This window comes from Lynx canadensis, chromosome C1 (genome assembly GCF_007474595.2).
Source record: "Lynx canadensis isolate LIC74 chromosome C1, mLynCan4.pri.v2, whole genome shotgun sequence".
Taxonomy (NCBI): domain Eukaryota; kingdom Metazoa; phylum Chordata; class Mammalia; order Carnivora; family Felidae; genus Lynx; species Lynx canadensis.
In genome coordinates, this window is record NC_044310.1 from 199,291,443 (window position 1) to 199,312,619 (window position 21,177).

Consider the following 21,177-nt stretch of genomic DNA (forward strand, 5'->3'; position numbering starts at 1 on the left):
CCCATATAACTACTCCAGAGCTGATACCCACCACCTAATTTCATGTGACCTATGCGAAAAATACTTTTCCCCAATAGCGTATGTTAGTAGGAGACAATGTCAATTTATTTCACAAGGTGAATATAAAGGATCTAGGACATGAAATAAAGCTGACTTTGGTGTGTGTAAACATGTTTTCCTTTCCCAACAATTTGATAGCTGCAATATAAAACATTTTTATAACTAGAAAATTCTCCATTTATAGCCTTATTAAAAGATAATCTGGCAAACCCGAAGACCAGGACCAAAGGTGTTTATCTCTGTAATTTTGAAATTTTCAAGATTTGAGATCAGATCCCTATTCCCAAGAGTTGGTAAAAGTTGGAGGGTGATCATTGCTTCCTATGGACATAGACTGAGCTAGGTGCTTCCAAAAGTGTTCACTACTTAACATTCTAGCATGAAACTTCAGTGTTAAACTTCAGGATATTGTGCCATGAGGAGAACAGCTGTTATTCATAAAGAGAAAGAGCAAGGAGAGCATGTAAGTCATCCATAAATTATCCAGATTCACTGCCAACATGGTTATAATAAATAAGACCAAACCTGCTGATGGAAGATGGCCCACCCAGAATCTCTGGCTATGCTTTCCTGGATGTCATTAGTTGATCCTCAGAGTGACATATGTCAGGTGCCAACTTTGCAATCAAAGAGTCACTTGTCTCAAGCCTTCCAAACCTGCCTGAAGCAATTCATCAGCATCTCATAACCTGTTGCTCAAGGAAAACCCCTGTACACAGAGTTTGCTTCAGTGGATGGCAGAAAATACTGAGAGCAGGTTTGGTAAGATTTTGGGTAAATGTGTTGCCACATTCAAGAGAAGCTTATGCACAGGAACTGACATTAATGCTCTCAGGAAAAGAAATCACAAAGATTCATGTATTTACTTGAATCTTCATTCAATTCAACAAGAATGTCAAGCACTAATTTATAAGGAATAGTAACATTTCCTACCTCAATTAAAATTTTTTTCTTAACAATTATTGTTTTTTTAGTAAGATATAAAGGGTGTTGTGATCACTACTTGAAATGTTCCAAATTCCCACTACCGCGATGGATAGTGTCTACGAAGAAGGCATAAAAAATGTTTAAAGTGAACTACTAAAATCCCGTCTCTTCAGACCACAGATATTTTAGACCACCTATCTGAACTGAGAAAGAACAACTCTAAAATTTTGTCTCCAGCTGAATATAAGCACCGAAATCCCCATAAATGACTTAGATTAGATTAGATAGATGAAGCTAACCCATAAATCAAGAAAATAACGTGCAAAAGTACTTCTCTGGGTGTTGTAAATCAATTTTTGTAACAGTTTTAATATTTTAATTTTTAAAAGCAAGGAACACAGAACAAAACTACAGGCATTTCAAAATAGTTTTTTTTTTTTTTTTAATTTTTTTTTTTTTTCAACGTTTATTTATTTTTGGGACAGAGAGAGACAGAGCATGAACGGGGGAGGGGCAGAGAGAGAGGGAGACACAGAATCGGAAACAGGCTCCAGGCTCTGAGCAGTCAGCACAGAGCCCGACGCGGGGCTCGAACTCACGGACCGCGAGATCGTGACCTGGCTGAAGTCGGACGCTTAACCGACTGCGCCACCCAGGCGCCCCAGTTTTTTTTTTTTTTAAACTACTGGATTAATCTCATCAACAAACTTACTGGGCATTAATATTTGTACTAATTCCTTTAACAAATTAAAGAAACTCACTGGAGTCATATCATAACAAGGTCAAGGATTAATGGCTTCATTGAAATAGCAACCAACTTGGTTTTCTTGCCCAGATTTAAGAACAATTACAGAAGGAAAAAAGTATTTTTTATCCTTTTTTATTTAATTGGAATGAGAAGGACATAGGGAATTAAAAGTTTAGTACTTACTGAATATTAAAATGATGGTATTAAAACATGATTTTGAATCTCTGGTAACCAAGGAGATTTTCCATCATCATTATCAAAAGTCCTTAAGTGTCTATGCCACCAAAATAAGATAAGAGGGAAAGCAGCTATGATGTGGAAAAGCATTGGTTCAAAGTCAAGACACTTGAGTTCCAGTCTCAGATGGATGACTAACTAGCCCTTCAGTTTTCACCAAGTCACCTCCCCCTGGGCTCAGCTTTTTTCCCTCTAAACAGGAGGACATAAGATTAGAACCATGAGCAGTAGAGGAAGGCTGACCAGGAGGCATTGAGCAGGAGGCGTCCATTCCACATCTCACAAATAGATGGCATTCCTTTGAATTTAGGACACCACTGATTTTAAGATGTGCCATTATTTTTACATGGCACCAAAAAAGAAAAATCACCACCAATTAAATGGTGACACCCTACCAAATGCATCCCAATTCCAGAGGCTTTAAGAAGCAAAGGAAAAAAAGTATTACCTTAGAATTGATAAAATATGGATAACTGAATGCATTCTTGCTGTGGCAGTGAGAGAGTCACATTCTGGAAGTGTGTGCTGAATTAGGTCTAGATAGTAAGGCTTAGTGGAAGGGACTGGGCCCAAGTGAGTATGAACTGGAAGACTCTAAGCCTGATTCTCTGATCCCAAGCTCAGTGATTTTCTACTGTATGACTTTGAACCCTGAGATCAAGTAGTTAAATTTTGAAAGTAGATGCATGCAAAATGAAGACACAAAGATACCAAGCAGAAACCAGTGTGCCATTAAAAAAAAATATGTCTTTCTTCAATTGAGAAAGAACTCTTCATTATGCTTTGATTTTTAAAAAAAATTTTTAAAGTGATGTGCTTTAATACACACACTTATATTTACTGTGTGTTTCTACCACAAATTCTATCTTTAAGGTAGGTATTTATTTTGAAGTAGAAAAGAACTCAGTATCTATCACAATTTTCTACTTTAAGGTTTTCCTTTAATCTGTGAAGATTCACTTCTAAGTACCAGGAAACTGAAAGAGAAATATAAGATAGGAGTTTGCAACCAAAATTCTGGTTTAGGGCATGGATTCAAGTTTCCCAAAGGATACAAAAATGCTGATTTGAAGGGGCACATGCACCCCAATGTTTATAGCAGTGCTATCAACAATAGCCAAATAATGGAAAGAGCCCAAATGTTCATCGACTGATGAATGGATAAAGAAGATGTGGTATTTGGCAATGAAAAAGAATGAAATCTTGCCATTTGCGACTGTGTGGATGGAACTGGAGCATATTATGCTAAGTGAAATAAGTCAGTTAGAGAAAGATAGATATCATATGATTTCACTCATATGTGGAATTTGAGAAACTCAACAGATGAATATAGGGGAAGGGAAGGAAAAATAAGATAAAAACAGAGAGGGACACAAACTATAAGAGACTCTTAAATACACAGAACAAACTCAAGGGTTGCTGAACAGAGGGTAAGTGAGGAAAATGGGTTAAATGGGTGACGAGCATTAAGGAGGGCACTTCTCAGGATGAGCACTGGGTGTCATATGTAAGAGATGAATCACTGGGTTCTGCTCCTGAAGCCAAGACTACACTGTACGTTAAATAACTAGAATACAAAAAAAAAAAAAAGAAAGAAAAAAGAAAAAGAAAACCTTTCTAAGTTGGAATTAAGAAACTATCACACACAGTTCTGAATACAAGAAGGCTCAAACCAGTTGATGAGAGGTTTAGCAAATTGTAATTGAAATATAAAAATGCAGCTGTGAGGATTAACCAGAATTCAAACAGAAAAGGTAAGAAGTATAGGTTCAAACTCTAGAACACCCCTGGAAGCCTGATGCTGAGCTAACAAAAACATGAATCAGTAATTTGTACCTTGTAAGGAGAAATAATCAATTGCCTGAAAGCATTGGCAAAGTAAGTCTGAAAAGCACAAGTGGACTAACAAGTTACTCTAACCTCATTATTTCAGGTTGTCAGCCAGGCCTTGCAATAATTACTGCGCCCCACTTTTGAAATGTTCTTGCTTTCTTTTCACTCAGTGAGTGTAAGGATTGACTCATTACAGGATGAGCAGATAAAATAATTTTTATTCCAATACAATCCCAAAATCACACAGCACTTTTTCATAAATTCTAAAAAGAAGTAAGCTATTTTGGATTTGGAAATAATGATGGGGAACATGCTCAAGAAGAGACCATGCTTTACATCCCAGGCCCTGTCTTTCATCATTATATTATTAACTTAGTCAGTAGCATAACATGAAATTCTTAGTCTCTATGAATCATGAGTCAGTGGAAAATAGGAGAGAAGATAACTGAAGAAGACAAGGCATACTGGAAAGATAATTCGCTTATTGAGAGCTGAAACAAGCCATCTGTCTGTCTATGACTATGTCTGTGTCTACATCTATATATCTATATCTAAATTCGTTTGGACTCATTTAGTTACCATGCCAACAATCTTCCTGCCTTACTAATTATTACTGTTATTATTTGAATTTCCTATAGGAATTTCATGGCCAAAATTACTCTTAGGATTATAAATTGTACTCAGATTTTACTCAGAATTATTTACATTTCGTTTTTTAGAGGCACTTATAACATGATTTCTGCGTAATTTTTTAAAACAAAATATTGCTATATCAGCTGACTTTATGATTCATAAAATATTTTTCTTTTTAAAAAAAATTTTTTTAATGTTTATTTATTTCTGAGACAGAGACAGCATGAGTTGGGGAGGGACAGAGAGAGGGAGACACAGAATCAGAAGCAGGCTCCAGGCTCTGAGCTGTCAGCACAGAGCCCGACGTGGGGCTCCAACACACAAACCGTGAGATCATGACCTGAGCCGAAGTCGGTCACTCAACTGACTGAGCTACCCACGCGCCCCAAAATATTTTTCTTTTTAATTCATGAGGTATGGGTCGGGCTTTCTGATTTTGCATAGATATGATGAAAAGCATATTAATTATTATACAAATAGATTTTATTCATAATAAAAAGAGATTCTTGACATACCTCATGAAGCCGGAGATCTTTCTCATAAACAAGTTTTTTTACAAATGCAGCTATAAATACAACCCAGGCAACCATGAGCACAATTGGAAGAGAATAAGAGACACTGGTTAGGAAGCTGCAAAAAAACAGAAACAAAAAAAAATTCAGCGACCCTAATGAATATCAACTGTGCAGATTGTGATAAACAAAAACACATTCCCTCTTACAAATTATAATCCTGCTTTGAAATTGAGAATAGTCATTAATATTATTCCTTTATTTATGAAGTACGAAGCTGACTTAACAGTAAGCCTTTGATTTTCTTGCTGTATTGTTGCAAAAGTAAAAAAAAAAAAAAAACCTCTGGATTGTTGGATAAAATTACCCTATTGTTTAGAGTGTGTTTGAGTATGTCCTATCTAGGAAAATAATTATTACATAGATATAATTTCAAAGCTCAAAACCCTTCTGTCTAAACTAAATTCTTATCTAAAAGGCAGATTTAAAATTAGATGATGATCGGTTTATCTAGCTAAAAGCTATATCATCCCAAATTACTGTATTTATCTACTCTTTGGATGCTCATAGTTATTATTAAACTAAATTTCCCAAAATGAAATAAAATAAAACTCAAAGCATTCAATTTAAAATGCAAACAAAGAACTTGGATTCCTCAAAATAATGCTCCAGGAGATGTTTCATAAACAGTATATAAATGACTTTTCTGGTAATGTGTTAAATTAGGCAGTCACTGGAAGACTTCATCAGGCTCCAAATGTATTCTTCCGTGGCCTGCCCAGGATACCAGAAAGTTCCAATGCAGTGTTTCTCAAAGTTAACCATGCATCACAATCACCTGAAGGGCTTACTAAACCATGGATTTCTGAGCCTTACCCATAAGCTTCTGATTATATCTGGGGTGGGATAAGGAATTTGCATTTTAAACAATTTCCCAGCTGATGTTGATGTTGCTGGTCCAGAGACCATACTTTGAGAATCATGGTTCTGACATTACTCACATGTCTATGGGCAAATGAGTAGTTTTCAATGAGAAGAACTCTAAATTGATCTGTTTTCCGTAGTAGGCTCCACGACATTTTCACTTAGAGAAAGGCACCAAGGGTACTCCCCTTTTAATCTATAAGGCTAAGGAATTACCTTCAAAGGTCCTCATGAAAAATGCAAATATTAATGGAACATGACATCACCATCATTCATTATCACTTTACCATCAGAAGTGTATTATCATCAAAGATAGGAGGGTTTTGTTTGTTTGTTTTGTTTCATACATGTGTGTGTGTTGTTTTTTTGTTTTTGTTTTTGTTTTTTTTTGTTTGTTTTTTTGGATGGAGAAGAGGGTGGGGGCCATATCCATTTTTTTTGGTTCCTGGGAAACTGTCTGGCATGGCTTAGGCACTTAGACAATATTTGTTGAATGAATTTTCTCTTGGTTCAGGTCCAGCCCTAATGGTGTTTCTGGCTCTAGAATTAGGTAAAGGGCCTCATTCATTAATAACAAATTCCCTAAAATGTTTCTTCCAGTGATGGTGTATTTTAAGATTGGTTTGGTTTAGGTTTGGTTTAATATAAAGGAGAAAATTCTGGTCTCCTAATCGAAAGACCTCTGAGTTACCAGCTATACAACTACGGACACATTACTTAAGCTTTCTGGATTTTAGTTTTTTCATCAGGAAAATACGGTTGATGATACCTCATCTCACTTACCGTACTAAGGTTGTTGGGTGAACAGAGGAAATAATATATGTGAAAGCACTTTGTATGCAATAAAGAGTTGATATGTATATGTAGGATATTATGACCATACTCCCATGAAGAATGCAGAATATAGTTACTTTTATTCTTAAAAAGAAAATCCAGGTACCCACTATCCTAGGTACCAACATTTATAAGGGGGAAAAAATGAGCGGAAAATAGATGAGAAATTTTCTTTTAATTGAACCCACAGGTCTTTACTATTCGTGCCAGCCGATGCAGTTCCTACACAGTTCAGGCTGCAGAGAACTGACTGGCCTCCACAATAAGCAGCTAACCTTGACAACCCACTGGTGGAAGCCTCATCCGTCTCCCTGGATCGCTGCTGCACAAAGGGTTGCATCACCTCATTTTATCTACAGCTCTTGAAGCAGCCAAAGTAGACAGACACATTGATAGAAAGAAAAAAGAAAAAAAAAAAAAGAGCAGAGCCATCTAAATTGTATATAAACTGAGCAAATGGGCTAACAAGTGTAATTTCATTAAAGTAATATTCTGCCTCAAGCTTTTATGTAGGAGGATGAGGCTGACTGTGGTCAGAGTGGAGGAGCCAGCCAGCGCTACCCGCCTGGCAGACTTTTTGAACATTCAAATTCAATTGTCTAAAACATGATCCGTACATTTTTCGTTGATGTAGCAAACCATTTGAGATAAGGATTTCTAGCAAGTGGACTGGTAGTACCTAACATAACATAGTGTTAGATGGCATAATATTTATCTTAGAGAGTGAATCAATGATGTGCTCTATCAAAATTTTTCTTAAAATTGGTCATGGACTCACAGATTTTTAATAAAATTTGAGAGTTGGAAGAGATGTTAAGATTGCCTTGTTTAATCCTCTCCTTTCACTAGAGAAAGCGAAGACCAGTAGAGAGTAGGTAGCATCAAAATCGTGCAGTGATGCATTCAGGTCTGTAGTTTAATGTTCCTAATTCAAGGGCCATAGTCCTTGGAAAGCTAAGGGTTATGATGAAGAAAACCTGAATCATTTGGTAAGAACTTTGCCATCATTTTGGTAACAATGAGCAGCTGTAGTGGAGCTGTGCCCTGTACCATCGACCCTCTCCTGGAAGCAAGCTTTAGACAAAACTTTGGTGAAAGAGATCGCTTTCATTTGATACATGTGAATGAATACATAGAAATGAGTGCTCAAAAAAGTGGTTGACTATTAAAAGAGGCTAGAGCTGCAGAGACTTACTTGTCTTTCATGTAGCAGGGATATGGAATTGCTTGGACCTGGACTGCTATTTCCTGGGAGTTTCTTCCAGTCTGCAATTCAATGATTGCTCTCTCAATACTATCCTGTAAGTAAACAAAAGCCCTGCCATAGATCTGGTTATGTGATGGAGAATTGTGTGGCCCCGGGGCCCAAATCTTGGTCCTTATGCTTCTTGTGGTCTGTGCAGTCTTGAGACTCATGCGGATGGTATATTTTATGACAGGAGGAAGAGAGACATTTTCAGAGTCATAGCCTCTATGCCGACTTCTGTTAGAAGGAAGCTTAAAAATAACACCTAAAAATAAAAGGGAAACAACAGCATAAAGGTTATTTTATGGTTGACATTATTCATTGTTTGGAGGGGACACTTAGGGGGCAGCCAAACAGGCAATTGAGTTTGTAATGTGACAGTAAGTTCAGGCTCCTAATTTACAGGAAAGATGGCTAATTGGAAGTGACAACTTCAGAGATTCAAAGCAGGAGTTTGAGAATATAATTACAAACTAAGTGGCCAGATTAAATAGATCACTCTAAGCCACTTACTAAAATTAAAACACGCACACACACACACACACAAATGAATAATCTTGACTGATTATGAAGATGGACTCAACTTCACCCCATAACTATGTAATCCATTTCAGTCTCAATTCTAACCATGCCAACAAAATTACACATTTGTTGAAGTCTCCACGGACAATATAGTTGGTTTACTACATGAAAGGTTCTCATTTCTAAGGACATCAGAGGGGACAGTGACCCCCCAGACTACTTTTCTGAGTTCTGGATGAAAGGGGTGAGGAAAGAATTTGGCCAATTTTAGTACAAAGAGAAGCTCAAACTCTAGTAGAATGACACTTACTTCCAAAGAGTTCGTTGCTTTTGTAAAGCCTTTTAGCCTGTCTCTCCATCTCATCTATGCTTTTTGCTGCCTGAATACGGTCATATAATACACAGGAGGAAATATTTACTGTCAGGGAGGACAGTGTGTTGAGATGATCAATGAGGTCAATGCTGTTTTCTAATTTCAGCCTTAGAATATCTAAAAAAGCAAAGCAAAACAGACAAAACACATATTAGTTGTATTATAATGTTGTGTCTAATAGTACTGAGACAAACAAAATACTGACTTTTTGGTATGTAATAACCATTATACTAGATTATGAGTAATAGGAAGTTGTAGAATTTGCTCCAAAAATATCCAGTAACAAAAATAGCTAATAACACATAGGAAAATGTATCCAGTTTTTCAAATATTCATTGAAGAGTATGTTGAGCTGGTACTGATATAGTAGACCCAAGTTCAAAGAGTGGTACAAGCCAATTTAAAAGTATATCCTGCTACAATTTAGGTAACCAATGACTAAAGGTGAATAATTAAAAATATATATCTACATGTAGTCAGGAAGAACACTAGTGATAAAAGTTTTGAATAAACAGAAATACTTAACTTCATTCAGGGAATGTGAATGTAAGAATTTAAACAAAGAAAAATCTATGTAGAGTGCAAATAAACTATGTCATTAAATAAGTTGTGCTACAGAATCATTTCTTAGGAGACTGTGAGAATCTATGCCACATAGTTAACAACTTTCTAAAACTGATATAAAACCTTAAGTGAGTTATGTCTATTGATATCTATTAATCTAGACAAAATGATCAAGTTTTTATTTCAGGTATTTACTTTGGAAGAAAGAGGATTTAATTGCTCTTCAATTTCATGATTCCTTATGAGGAAATCAACCGAGACAAAGGGTAAATATGAAATTGCAAGTTAATAAATCACTTGGCCAATTAAGTTTTCACTGACTTGATCATCATGAATACCAAGAATGCTGTATCATAAATCCCTCCTCACAGAACCCAAACATGACTCTTCCAAACTCCAACGCAAGACTAATTTCTCACAGAGGGCAACTTCTTAAATGCATTTCTCATTAGAATTTAAAGTGAAATGGTTTGCTGGATATAGACATTGGTGGGGGAGGGGTAAAACTGTGGTTGAACAGTGGCCTCCAGCGGCCATTGGAAATTAACACAACACCAAGGATTCCTTAGAAATGCTGGCAGACAGGATCAAAGAGCTATGAGGGTCAGTGCCCCACTCCCAATTCAAACTATATAAACTCTCAGATACTAAGTTGCATATACAATTACACAAACATCAAGTCTCACTGCTACATTCATTTTAGTCTATTTTTAAATTCTAGAACTCCTGTCCTATATTAAGAAGATAAAATTTATATAAAACTTTGTAGTATATTCCCGATATTTTGATCAAATGGTTTCTTACCCAAATGGTACTTTTAGAGAATAAATACACTAGTATCTTTCCTTAATGAAACTCAGTCAACTATCATAAAGTGCACACAATTATATACAATACAAACATGAGCCTAATTCCTCCCTACTGGTTTACAGACTATGTCACTTCTGTCCCAGGAGCTTCAGGGAGGAGGGGCACTTGCTCTACTGCAGCCAAATTCTGATGCTCTCAATCCCTTCCTCATACTTGTGGTTGCATAGCAACAGTGAATCAGACACAGACTGAATTAGATGTCTTGCATCCGTTAGGTTGAAGGTGGGGATGTGGCAGAGGGAATGCATAAGTTCAGACAGCTTCCTTTGATCCTCTTTGCCTGTTTCTTTTAAATGACCATGAGAGGAGGATCCAACCTTGAATACTGATTTAAGTTTATTTTCTTTTGAATCTCTTCATTGCCTTTGTTTTGCTTCTGCTAACTCAATAATTTCTTCCAGTTACACTCTGGGTTAATCAAAGTGATACTGAGGCCAGCGGAGATAAGATGTTAAATGTAACTGGAAATAAACCATTTCATCTTCCTTTGTCCTTAAGGACTTGCTTTTCATCAAGTTGCTGGGCGGGGGGAAGTCCTCTTACTTCTAGCAATCTACCAAGTGACCAATGACTATAGGAATACATGAAGTATATACTTGTTGAAACTAACTGCAGACACTGGGTATGTGAATAGTTATTACTACTTGTAGTAATACGACTATCTGGGAAAAAGATGGATAGATATGTCCAAGATTTTACTGTCCTTAGAATAACTAGCTAAAAATCAAATGCAGAAGAAAATAAAACGTTTTCAAATGCAACCATGTTTTTCACATTCCTGACATGACTAGTGAATAAAAGTTTTGTAACTCTGGACTTACCGAGTTCATCGATCTGTTTCAATAGTTCAACGGCATCAAGTCCCACAGAGAATTTCACAAAAACTTGCACAAAGGGGTTCCTTAAAGTATTCTAACAAATAACAATAGGGAATCAGTTTCAGTACAAGAAAACATGTTTAATCATCATCTGTCTAACAGCATCTACAGTGAAAGGAAGTAACAACCACCCGGCATTATCAATGCATCACCTTGCAGTGCTCACATACAAATCCTTAGAAAGGAAGAGAAGGTGTGTGGCTGGTAATGACTAGAAAGGCTGGGTTTTATTGTTGATAGACACAAATTAGTCAGCATGCTCCTGTGGCCAGATATGACTCTAATTATCAACATTAGGAAATTACATTCAATGTAACAGTCCTTTTACCCAGGCTATGACATCATTTGTTTTTTGATATACTCTATACACCACTGTAGTGGTTCATGGTTGAATTTTGTTCAACTAAAAGAAACTGATACAACTTTTAAAAATTGTGAAGTCTACAGGCATCTGGGTGGCTCAGTCGGTTGAACGACTTCGGCTCAGGTCATGATCTCATGGTTCGTGAGTTTGAACCCCACATGGAGCTCACTGCTGTCAGTGTAGAGCCTGCTTCCAGTCCTCTGTCCCCCCTTTCTCTCTTGCCCTTCTCCTGCTCATGCTGTCTCTCTCTCTCAAAAATAAATTTAAAAAATATTTAAAAAATTGTGATGCCTAAATAGAACTTCATATCACAATTGATAGGTGCAAGAGTTCTACTACTTCCTAGCTATGGGCTCTCAGCAAGCAATCTGCTTTTTCTAGCTTCATGTTACTTTTCTGTAAAGTAGAGATGAATGACTCATCAGAACATTCAAATGTAAATTACAATAATATCATTTATCATTGCAAAAAGCACAATTATGTGAACATGGAAAAATAAACTGACGATAAATCTTTAAATTTCTCTATCTCCATGGAAAGACTGAAAAATTAAAAAAAAAACAAACCTCAATGCTTTAACATATAATGATTTTATAGCTATCTTCCAAATTAGGAGACATAGCTTCTACCACTCCAGAAATACAGCCAGGTAACACTTGTTGAGACCTTACTGTGTACTGCACACTAACAGAATTTAGCTTAATTTTCTCACAGAGTTTTCCAGAACACCTTGAGGTCCCTTAAGGACACAAAATTAATAAGGGCTAAAGGGCCAAAGACAGAGAATTCACCGTGATTAGAGAAATGCTTATCTTATGTGTTAATTCATGGCCATGTTTTTATGGGAACCAGACTAAAACTGGTTTTCCCTTTGGAAGACAATCCAGGATCACTCATCATTCTATCCTTCTTACCAATATCTTCAGTTTTGTTACCATGGAGATAAGAGGTTAAGAATAATATGTATTAACAGAGCATAGATACAACAGAATTAATTCACTAAATCCATAGATGCTGAGGGGTAAGGGCAGGTGACAGCATGTAGACTGACAGCTATCACACAGCTACACACCGTGATAACCCAAGTCCTCTGAAGTCTATTTACCAGGAATTAATTTGTGCATCCTGGAAAAACTGAATTAGAGCATTACTAATAAACAAAGCACTGTGTCTGTTGCAATTCAGAGAAGATCCACTGAGCCATATCTCCATTCTCCCACCACTCCTTTTGTGATCAATCCTGTGATGAGTGACACTATTTTTACATGCTTTCACACATATGATCCTCACAAATCTGTGAAGTGGCTCTCAGTATATTCATTTTAGAGATTCGTAAACTGTCGATCAAGTGTCTTATGTCATTTGCCTCGGGATTCACATTGGCAAAGCCAGGTGTTATGCTAAAAGCCTTAAATTTCAAAATCTGTGTACATTTGCATAAATAAGTTTTTCCTCAATAATTGAGAATAATGATTTATTTTTGGTCTAGAGCAGAATCAAGTTGCTTCCATTAGCTGATGGTCCCTTTATGGACACAATCACAGAATTTCTTCATAGCAAATTATTGCACTTTGGAACTATTATGCACAGATCATGCCTTTTGTTAATTCACTGCTTTAGCCACAAAACTTTCCTTAGTGAAATGATATGTGTAGGGTTTTTTTTTTTTTTTTTACTCCACAGAAAAAGAGTTAAAGGAAAAAGAGAACAATCTTCCATTTAGGAAAACAGATAGGTCAACAAAGTACTATTAAATGGTCTTTGTTACATAAAACATCCACTTGAACCTGCTTAAAATTAGAACCAAGTTTAATAGCAAATTGTGGGGAAGATGTCTGATGCAAGTTTACTTTTCTTATATTAAGTTATTAAATATCTATTTCAGAAATGTATTTTATATTATAATATAAACTTTATATATTATTTATGATAAAAGCCAGATTGTAATTATAACTATGCGCTGATTGTTAGTCAAAACAAAGACTAAGCAAGGCATCTTTGGATATAATTTTTCTGACAAAGTTGTATGAACCAAATCCTTTATTCTATGTTTAACTTCTTGAGCATATTTTTAAGAAGGACCTTTTTTTTGCAAATATATTTTAGCTCTCCATCAATTTTCCATGGGCCTCTCTCAATACTTTGATATGTAAACCATTCTCTCTTAAAGTTCCTATGTTGCATCCTTCCTGCCAGTTTTCTCTTCTCCAACTGGTAGCTCTGACTCTGCTGCTCCATTGTTCTCAGTAGCTGTTTGTGATTGGAACATTTGCCCCACATTATTTTCAACATCTTCAGAAAACCCTACATCTTTTGCAAGAATTGCAAATTATACTTTGAACCAGTGCACACTGTATTTGAGTTGCACTGTCAAATCTTTACCCTAGAGTGCTGTATGTTTCAACCAAAGAATTCCCCAAACTGAACATTCTTCTCCAGAATACTAGTATTTTTAGGAACTCTGGTTCTGTTAAAATAGCAAAAAATAATTTAAAGTGAAGGGACAAATAAAGTAAACACATTCTAAGTAGTTTTTACAGCATTTCATTTTTGGAAAACAAGATTTACATCACTAGTTAGGTCTCAAGTTCAACCTGTAAGATGGCTTATCTCTGAATTACAGATACAGAGAGGATGCACCACAGGAGGTGAGGATGATTAGGAATGTGAGAGATCTGTTATCCTGTCTCAGACTTTCTCTCTGGAGGAGATGAAATTTAATCTATTGGATACGGATTCCAAGTTACTACAGGCCCATTGCCATAATGAGGATGATTAAAATCTTAAAGAATTATAATTCCTATGAAGAAGAATGACAGAGCTGTCTCCTACCTGGAGCATGGGAATTGTCTGGTTTAACAGGTGGAAGGAATTCATGAAAAGTGGTGAGTTATCCATCCACTCTTGAGATTTCTCTCTTAATTCCGCCAGCTGCCTCAGAGTTACATTAGACTTAAAGACAAAGAAACAAAGACAGATCAGGTCCATCACTATTTCTCCTACATCCCAAAAAGGTATCCTAAGGTTATTTTGTTATACAACTTTAAAGAAACAGTTCTAAAAGGTAGAGCTAGTAAAAAAAAAAAATTGTCAGAAATTTCCCACATGGTCAGAAGTTTTTAAATGACAGCTTTTATTATATAGGGTCAGGATCACTTTTAAAAATTCTGGAAAATGTAGGGTTTGCTTCAGTGTCCACAGTGAATTTACAGTTAAAATGAAAACATGTCTTCTGGAGTTCTCACAAGTTATTCATTTTTTCCAATGACACATTTAACTTAACTACTACAGAAACATCCTAGTTCAAAGATATGAGGAGAATACTCTCATATACTGCTGGTGGAAATGGAGGTGTTACAGCCTTTTTTGGAAAGCAATCTGACAACAGACATTACATAAAATACAGTATTCCTTAATCCCTCAATCCTGAACAATCATTTCATTGAAATAAAAATTCCACTGCATAAATAACATGCATGAGAATATTTGTTGTTATATTATTTACATTTGCAAAAACAAAAATGAAAACAAAAGGAAACACTGGAAACACAATAAATGCCCAACAACTGAGGATTGGCTGAGTAAATTCTATGGTATGAAAAAGTTTGCAATTTTCAAGAAGAATGAATTAAACGATGCCAATTGAGTTAGAATTTCCACAAGGTATTGTTGTGTGAGTAAAGTAATACATAGAAAAGTACTATAATGTAACCTCATTTTAATAATGCAAGCAGTGACAAAAACCTTGCATATGAATGTATGTATAGTATCATGATCTATAAAGAATTAGAGAAATGTACATAAATGACAAAAAAAACACATCCTTGAATACTAAAAATTATAAGTTACATAAAAGAGAGAATAAGATCAAGAGGAGAGAAAGAGAGGAGGTGAGAGCCAAACAAAAAGGAAAGACAAAAAAATGACTACACTTGGAAAATAAGCAGGTAATGACTTCACTTATGCAAAATTATTAGGAGCACATAGTCAATAAAGCAAATTAAATATTAAAATGCAAACAATAAAAAACAAACGTCATCCTAGAAACCAGTGATGAACTCATGTCCATTTTTATATAGACCTACAATAACGTTATATTCACCTAAACTATGGTCTAGTGACCAAGTAATGGTAAAGTGGAGATTTTTTCCTTCCACTCTATCATTTTAAAAGTATCAAATTTATAATTCAAATCATGAAAACTGCAACTTTCAAAGTTGCAGGGAAATGTAATTATGATTAAGTTAGGTAGATGATAAGTATAGTGACTATTAATAATGTATTTCTCGATGTCTATCTTTCATATAAACATAACATGTTGAATTGTACAACCTAATGTGAAGCCAATAATTTATAATTTAGGGATCGTTTTTGTTCAAACTAGTTACATAATGCTCTAATATTATTTTTTTCTAGTGCCATTATTTTAACATATTTGAAAATTAGACACTAGTGGTAGAAAAATTTTCTGCTTTTGGAGATAAGCTGAAAAATATGAGATCTTGCTTCAACTAACCTCACTCTCAAGTGTCACCCTGGTTCATTTCTCTTCAAAGGGCTACTAAACAATCTACACTGTTTACACATGTACAGGGCAGAATCTGAGAATTACGAGTTTCAGAAATCCAAGGGTAATACTAGGTAAGATATAAAGAAATCGGAGTCAACTATAGTAGATTTGGAAGCTGACTACTTTAAAAATCATCTTAATACTTTAGATAGAAACTGTGAGTTATAAGGGTCAAACCTTTTCCATTATTGCCTTTGTGATGGGGGTATATGGCGCGTACAAAATTTTCCCCAACAACATAGGTTTCAGGAAAGCCCAAATCACAGGTCCAGCAGGCATATTAATGATGTCTTTATAAAGGGAGAAGCAAAATGGTGCTGGAAGGAAAAAGTGAATAAAATCCATTTAGTATGTGTATGTAAAATCTATTTTCTTATGGTAAATTGACACAGATTATTGTTATTACGCCCACAGATGCATGTCTTATACTTCCTTTATTATTAACAGTTGTGAAGCATCTGGTATCAAAGTAAGAAAGTGTAGTAACAAATCTTTAGGTATGAGAGTTTAACCCAATAAGCAAGACTATGATAAGTGATGGCATTTGCCAAGAGGAGTTAGAAAGGTTTTGAAAAATCACATTTCAGAGTATCTTCCAACCAACACTTAATTTAAAAATATATATGTTAGTATGCAAAAATATGATACTAGGGTAGTACCAGATATATAAGAGTTGTTCAATAAATTTTGAATGAGTAAAGAGATGAATAAATGAGTCAATCCAATTGCACGAATATACTAAACATTCATATATCACTTGGAAGAGCTCAACTGATAGAATTTTGCATCCCAAGTAAACGGTGTTGATGTGCTACTAAGCGTTTATAGTTCTGCTGCATTCACAGAGCTTTTCTACGTGTGAGACTAATTTCTAATTCTCAAAAGTTAAGAAAAATGTTGAGTAAGCAGATTTAAGGCATGTTTTTGCATTATTTACTGGCAAGGACAGTATAGTTGTGATGGACAAGTTCTCAGTGTTGTGACTCAGAAGCTAGACTGCTGAGCTCAACTCATAGCTCTGATACTTCCACGTTGGGTGACCTTGGCCAGTTACTTAAGTCTGTCTGCACCTCAACTCCCCTAAGATGGAGATGCCTACCTTCTAGTTTTGCAACGTGTGGGTCAGTCAATGTGCAAACATGCCTGAAGTGTGGGAAGTGCCGTGTAAGTGCTGGGGAAAATTAATGCCTCATTTATTATGAAAGGTTAAGACACAGTGGACAATGTTGTTAGGAGATGATGTCACTTTGCTAATTTTGAAGTATACTTACTGGTATGTGTGGGGATTCCATATTTGGAAGCAATCTGTTCTTTGCTTAATTTGTAAGTCAAAAAATCCTTGGTGTGGTTGCCTTTTCGCCTTTGAGAAGAGGGCAGCAAGGCAGTTAAATATTCAGTGGTGATCCCCTGGGAACACAATGCTTGGGAGATGGTGCTAAATGATCCTTGGGGAGTGTTCATCCGGTTGCTTCTGTACATTGCCTGGGAGATAAAAATCCACGATTTATTAACATTATGTAGCTATAAATGCTGCTGAGGACAATACAGAAGAAAACCTGGTAATGCTTAGAGTATCCTTATAGCTTCCATAACTCCTTTAAAACACGTATCCTAAATGTAAATGCAGAATGCTGAACCTCGCTAATTTAAGTGGCAATGCTTTTGCCAGACTAGAAGAGTTTCCCTGCAGGTGATTTTTTTGAATGTACTGTATTTGTAGCTGCATGTATTATAACTAATGTCAAATAAAAGTTAATATGACAAAAGGAATTTCCCAAGAAGCACATTACTGGGTGGCTTTCCTACCTGTGTTAACGGAACACTTCTGGGCAGATGCATTTGTTTCAGGGATGACATTTTATCCAGCAGCGGACGTGTGCCGGAAGCCATCTGACTGAGAATCTCTTTTAGCCTCATGAAGAGCTCTATCATCTTTTCTACTGGCTTTTGATCTTCCCTAGGGAAAAACACCTAACAGGAACAGAATAAAAATAAATGATCTATGTGGATACATTGGCACCTGCGCTCACTGTTGGTAAGAATCTAACAAGTTATAATCACTGTGGAAAAAATTTTGGAAGTTTATTAAATAACTTAGATATAAGCTTACCATGCCACCCAGAATTCCATTCCTAAGTATTTATCCAAGCAAAAGGAAAATGCATGTCCACACAAAGATTTGTATGTGAAGGTTCATAGTGGCATTATTCACAAGAGCCAAAAAAAAAAAAAAAAAAAAAAAAAGGAAACAATCCAAATGAATGGACAAACAAAATGTACACCCTAAAACTAGAATACCTGTTTGGCAATAAAAAGATACGAAATACCGACACATGTTGCAACATGCGTGAAATTCAAAAACATTATACTAAGTGAAAAAACACACACACACAAAGACCACAAATATATGATTCCGCTTATATAAAATGTCTAAAAAAGGAGAATCTCTGGAGATAGAAAATAGATTAGGGCTGCCTGGGCTAGAGGTCAGAATGAGAAGTGACTGCATATAGACACAAAGTTTCTTTCTGGGCTTGATGGAAGTGTTCTAAAATTATGTGGTAGGGGTGCCAGGGTGGCTCAGTCGGTTGAGTGCCCGACTCTTGATTTTGCCTCAGGTCATGATCTCACAGTTCCTGAGACTGAGCCCCGTGTCAGGCTCTGAACAGATGTAGCAAAGCCTGCTTGGGGTTCTCTCCCTCCCTCTCTCTCTCTGCCCCTCCCCTGCTCATGCATGCATGCTCTCTCTCTCTCTCAAAATAAATAAATGAACTTTGAAAAAATAAAATAAGGTAAAATTATTTTGTGGTAATGGTTGCACAATCATTGAATTGGACACTTCAAATAAGTGAATTTTATGGTACATAAATTATACCTCAATAAAGTTGCCTAAATGATTTTAAAAGTCATAAAGGCAAATGTCAATTACACAATTCTTCATGTATGCTGTTGCTCAAAGATCATATAATATTATCCTTAAAATCAGAAAAACCCTGTCAAAAAACCCTGTCATGTGATTTATCAGGTTTTATCACAATCCCATAAAGCTCTTCTGATGCATGAAGTAATACTGGAAATGCTGTAAAATTTTAAAGTAACTTCATCCTCTGATTCATTTCACCAACAAACTTTGATTGAGTGTCTGCTATGCTCCCAGCATGGGTGAGGTGATGGGTATATTGGGTGGTACACAAACTGACATCATCCCTCCACTCAAGAGGCTTTGGTTTAATAGATATCAAACAAATCAATAGACGAAAGACTGGGGGAATATGAGGGGGTACGGGGAGTTTAGCTAAGAATCAAAAAAGACCTTTCTTTCCGGTATGGCCTTGCAATGGAGAGAAAGAACAAACCAGAGAAAGAATAAGCAGAGGAAGGTTACAGGTAGAGGGAAAGATGTGTGAGGTCCATGAGGAGGGACAGTTCTTGACACGCCCAAGATAGTCAAAGACCACCATTATGAGAACAAGATGCAGTTGGAGAGATATCTTGAAGACACAGATACCTCATTAACACAGCTATTAATTACAGTCATGTTTTTTTCTAAATTGAAATCAACATTTCAGTTTTTCTTCCAGTGCTACCCAAATTCTTGGCATTCTTACACTGATGTGAAATAAATGGACTAACGATGAGTAATTTTTCGTTATTTTTCTTTGCAACACCTAAAAGAGGTAGGAATGGTCTTCTGTTTGTCAAAGGTACATATTTAACTACTAGACTCAACAAAAAATGTTTGGTTTAGTATCTGTTCTGCAGAGGCATTATAAAATAAGAATTAAAATTTTAGATGAAAAAAATTAAAAAAGAAAATTTGAGATGAGCAGAATTAATAATTTCACTTCATATGCATTTGAAGTCATAGTTTATGAAACATAACCATTTGTATAATTACTGGGTATTTGCTGAGTGCCTTTATGGGCCTGGCACTATTCCTGGCATTTGAAGTATTGGGTGGTTCCACATAGCAGCTATGGGCCCAAGGAGACACCATGGAGGAAAGAGAATTTCACAGATGGGAAGGGGGTTTGCAGATTATGGGGATCCTGTAGGATCTGGGGGGTTTACCTGAATAGAATGGGGAGCCACTGGAAGGTGATGAGCAGAGGGGTGGCATAATGTCACTTAAGTTTTAAAATGATCACTCTGGCTGTTTAAGAATGGTAGGGAAGGGTAGCATTAGGGAGGTTACAAGTGTGGAGGCAGGGAGTCCCAGTTAAGAGGCCAGCACAGAAGGGGTGCCTGGGTGGCTCAGTTGTTTAAGCGTCCAACTTTGGTTCGGGTCATGATCTCATGGTTTGTGAGTTAAAGCCCCACATGGGTCTCTGTGCTGACAGCTCAGAGCCTAGAGCCTGCTTCAGATTCTGTGTCTCCCTCTCTGTCTCTGCCCCTCCCTTACTCACACACACACACTCTCTCTCTCTCTCTAAAATAAATAAACATTGAAAAAAAAAAAAAGAGGCCACCACAGAAAGATAGGTATGGAAAATGATAATCCAGAACAGGATTACTGATAACTAGTCCTAAAACATTTTCATCCCCTTTTCTATAATGTCTCAACAACATATGTCACCCAAATTGCTTCTGGTTCTTCTTACTGTAAAGAGAAAAACACTTTTTGCAATGTTTTCAATAATATGTAAATATTTTTGATCTAGTATAGATGTGGGTGAACATAGATGTTTAATTTTCTTATGTTTATATTTTTCTTTCAGTTTGGTGTTACATAAGCACTTATAAAGCATGCACTTATTGTAAGATGAAGTCATTGCTGACTTTTCTAAGTTCTGATAATGATCCATTTATTTTATTCTACTGCCTGAGTAACAGTAGCCTCTTTCTAAATTGATGGAAAAAACACATACAAATTTTTAACACTAAACAAATCTCCACTTTCTTAAAAAATCTGCTTTAATCTTTATTATTCTACCAAATTAATGCTTGTTCACTGTAAAAAAATATACACACACACACATTTGTATCTCATACTTTAGTATAATATATATTAAATTTAATACCTGGTCTTGGATATACAAACTGAGAGTTAATAAGGCAATAATATTAATTTCCCCATTTATA

General features: G+C 36.0%; 1 protein-coding gene across 1 annotated transcript in view; it reads right to left on the bottom strand.

The window, feature by feature from the left end:
- The window catches only part of ABCA12 (ATP binding cassette subfamily A member 12), a 176,698-nt gene that overhangs the window by 51,594 nt on the left and 103,927 nt on the right, over nt 1–21,177 (bottom strand). The window contains exons 16-23 of the mRNA XM_030325633.1: nt 17,902–18,066; nt 17,367–17,577; nt 16,273–16,412; nt 14,358–14,477; nt 11,105–11,195; nt 8,787–8,966; nt 7,904–8,219; nt 4,954–5,068 (exon numbers count right to left, since the gene is read on the bottom strand). Of these exons, the coding sequence (XP_030181493.1) occupies nt 4,954–5,068; nt 7,904–8,219; nt 8,787–8,966; nt 11,105–11,195; nt 14,358–14,477; nt 16,273–16,412; nt 17,367–17,577; nt 17,902–18,066 (1,338 nt within the window). The remainder of the gene's footprint in view (nt 1–4,953; nt 5,069–7,903; nt 8,220–8,786; nt 8,967–11,104; nt 11,196–14,357; nt 14,478–16,272; nt 16,413–17,366; nt 17,578–17,901; nt 18,067–21,177) is intronic.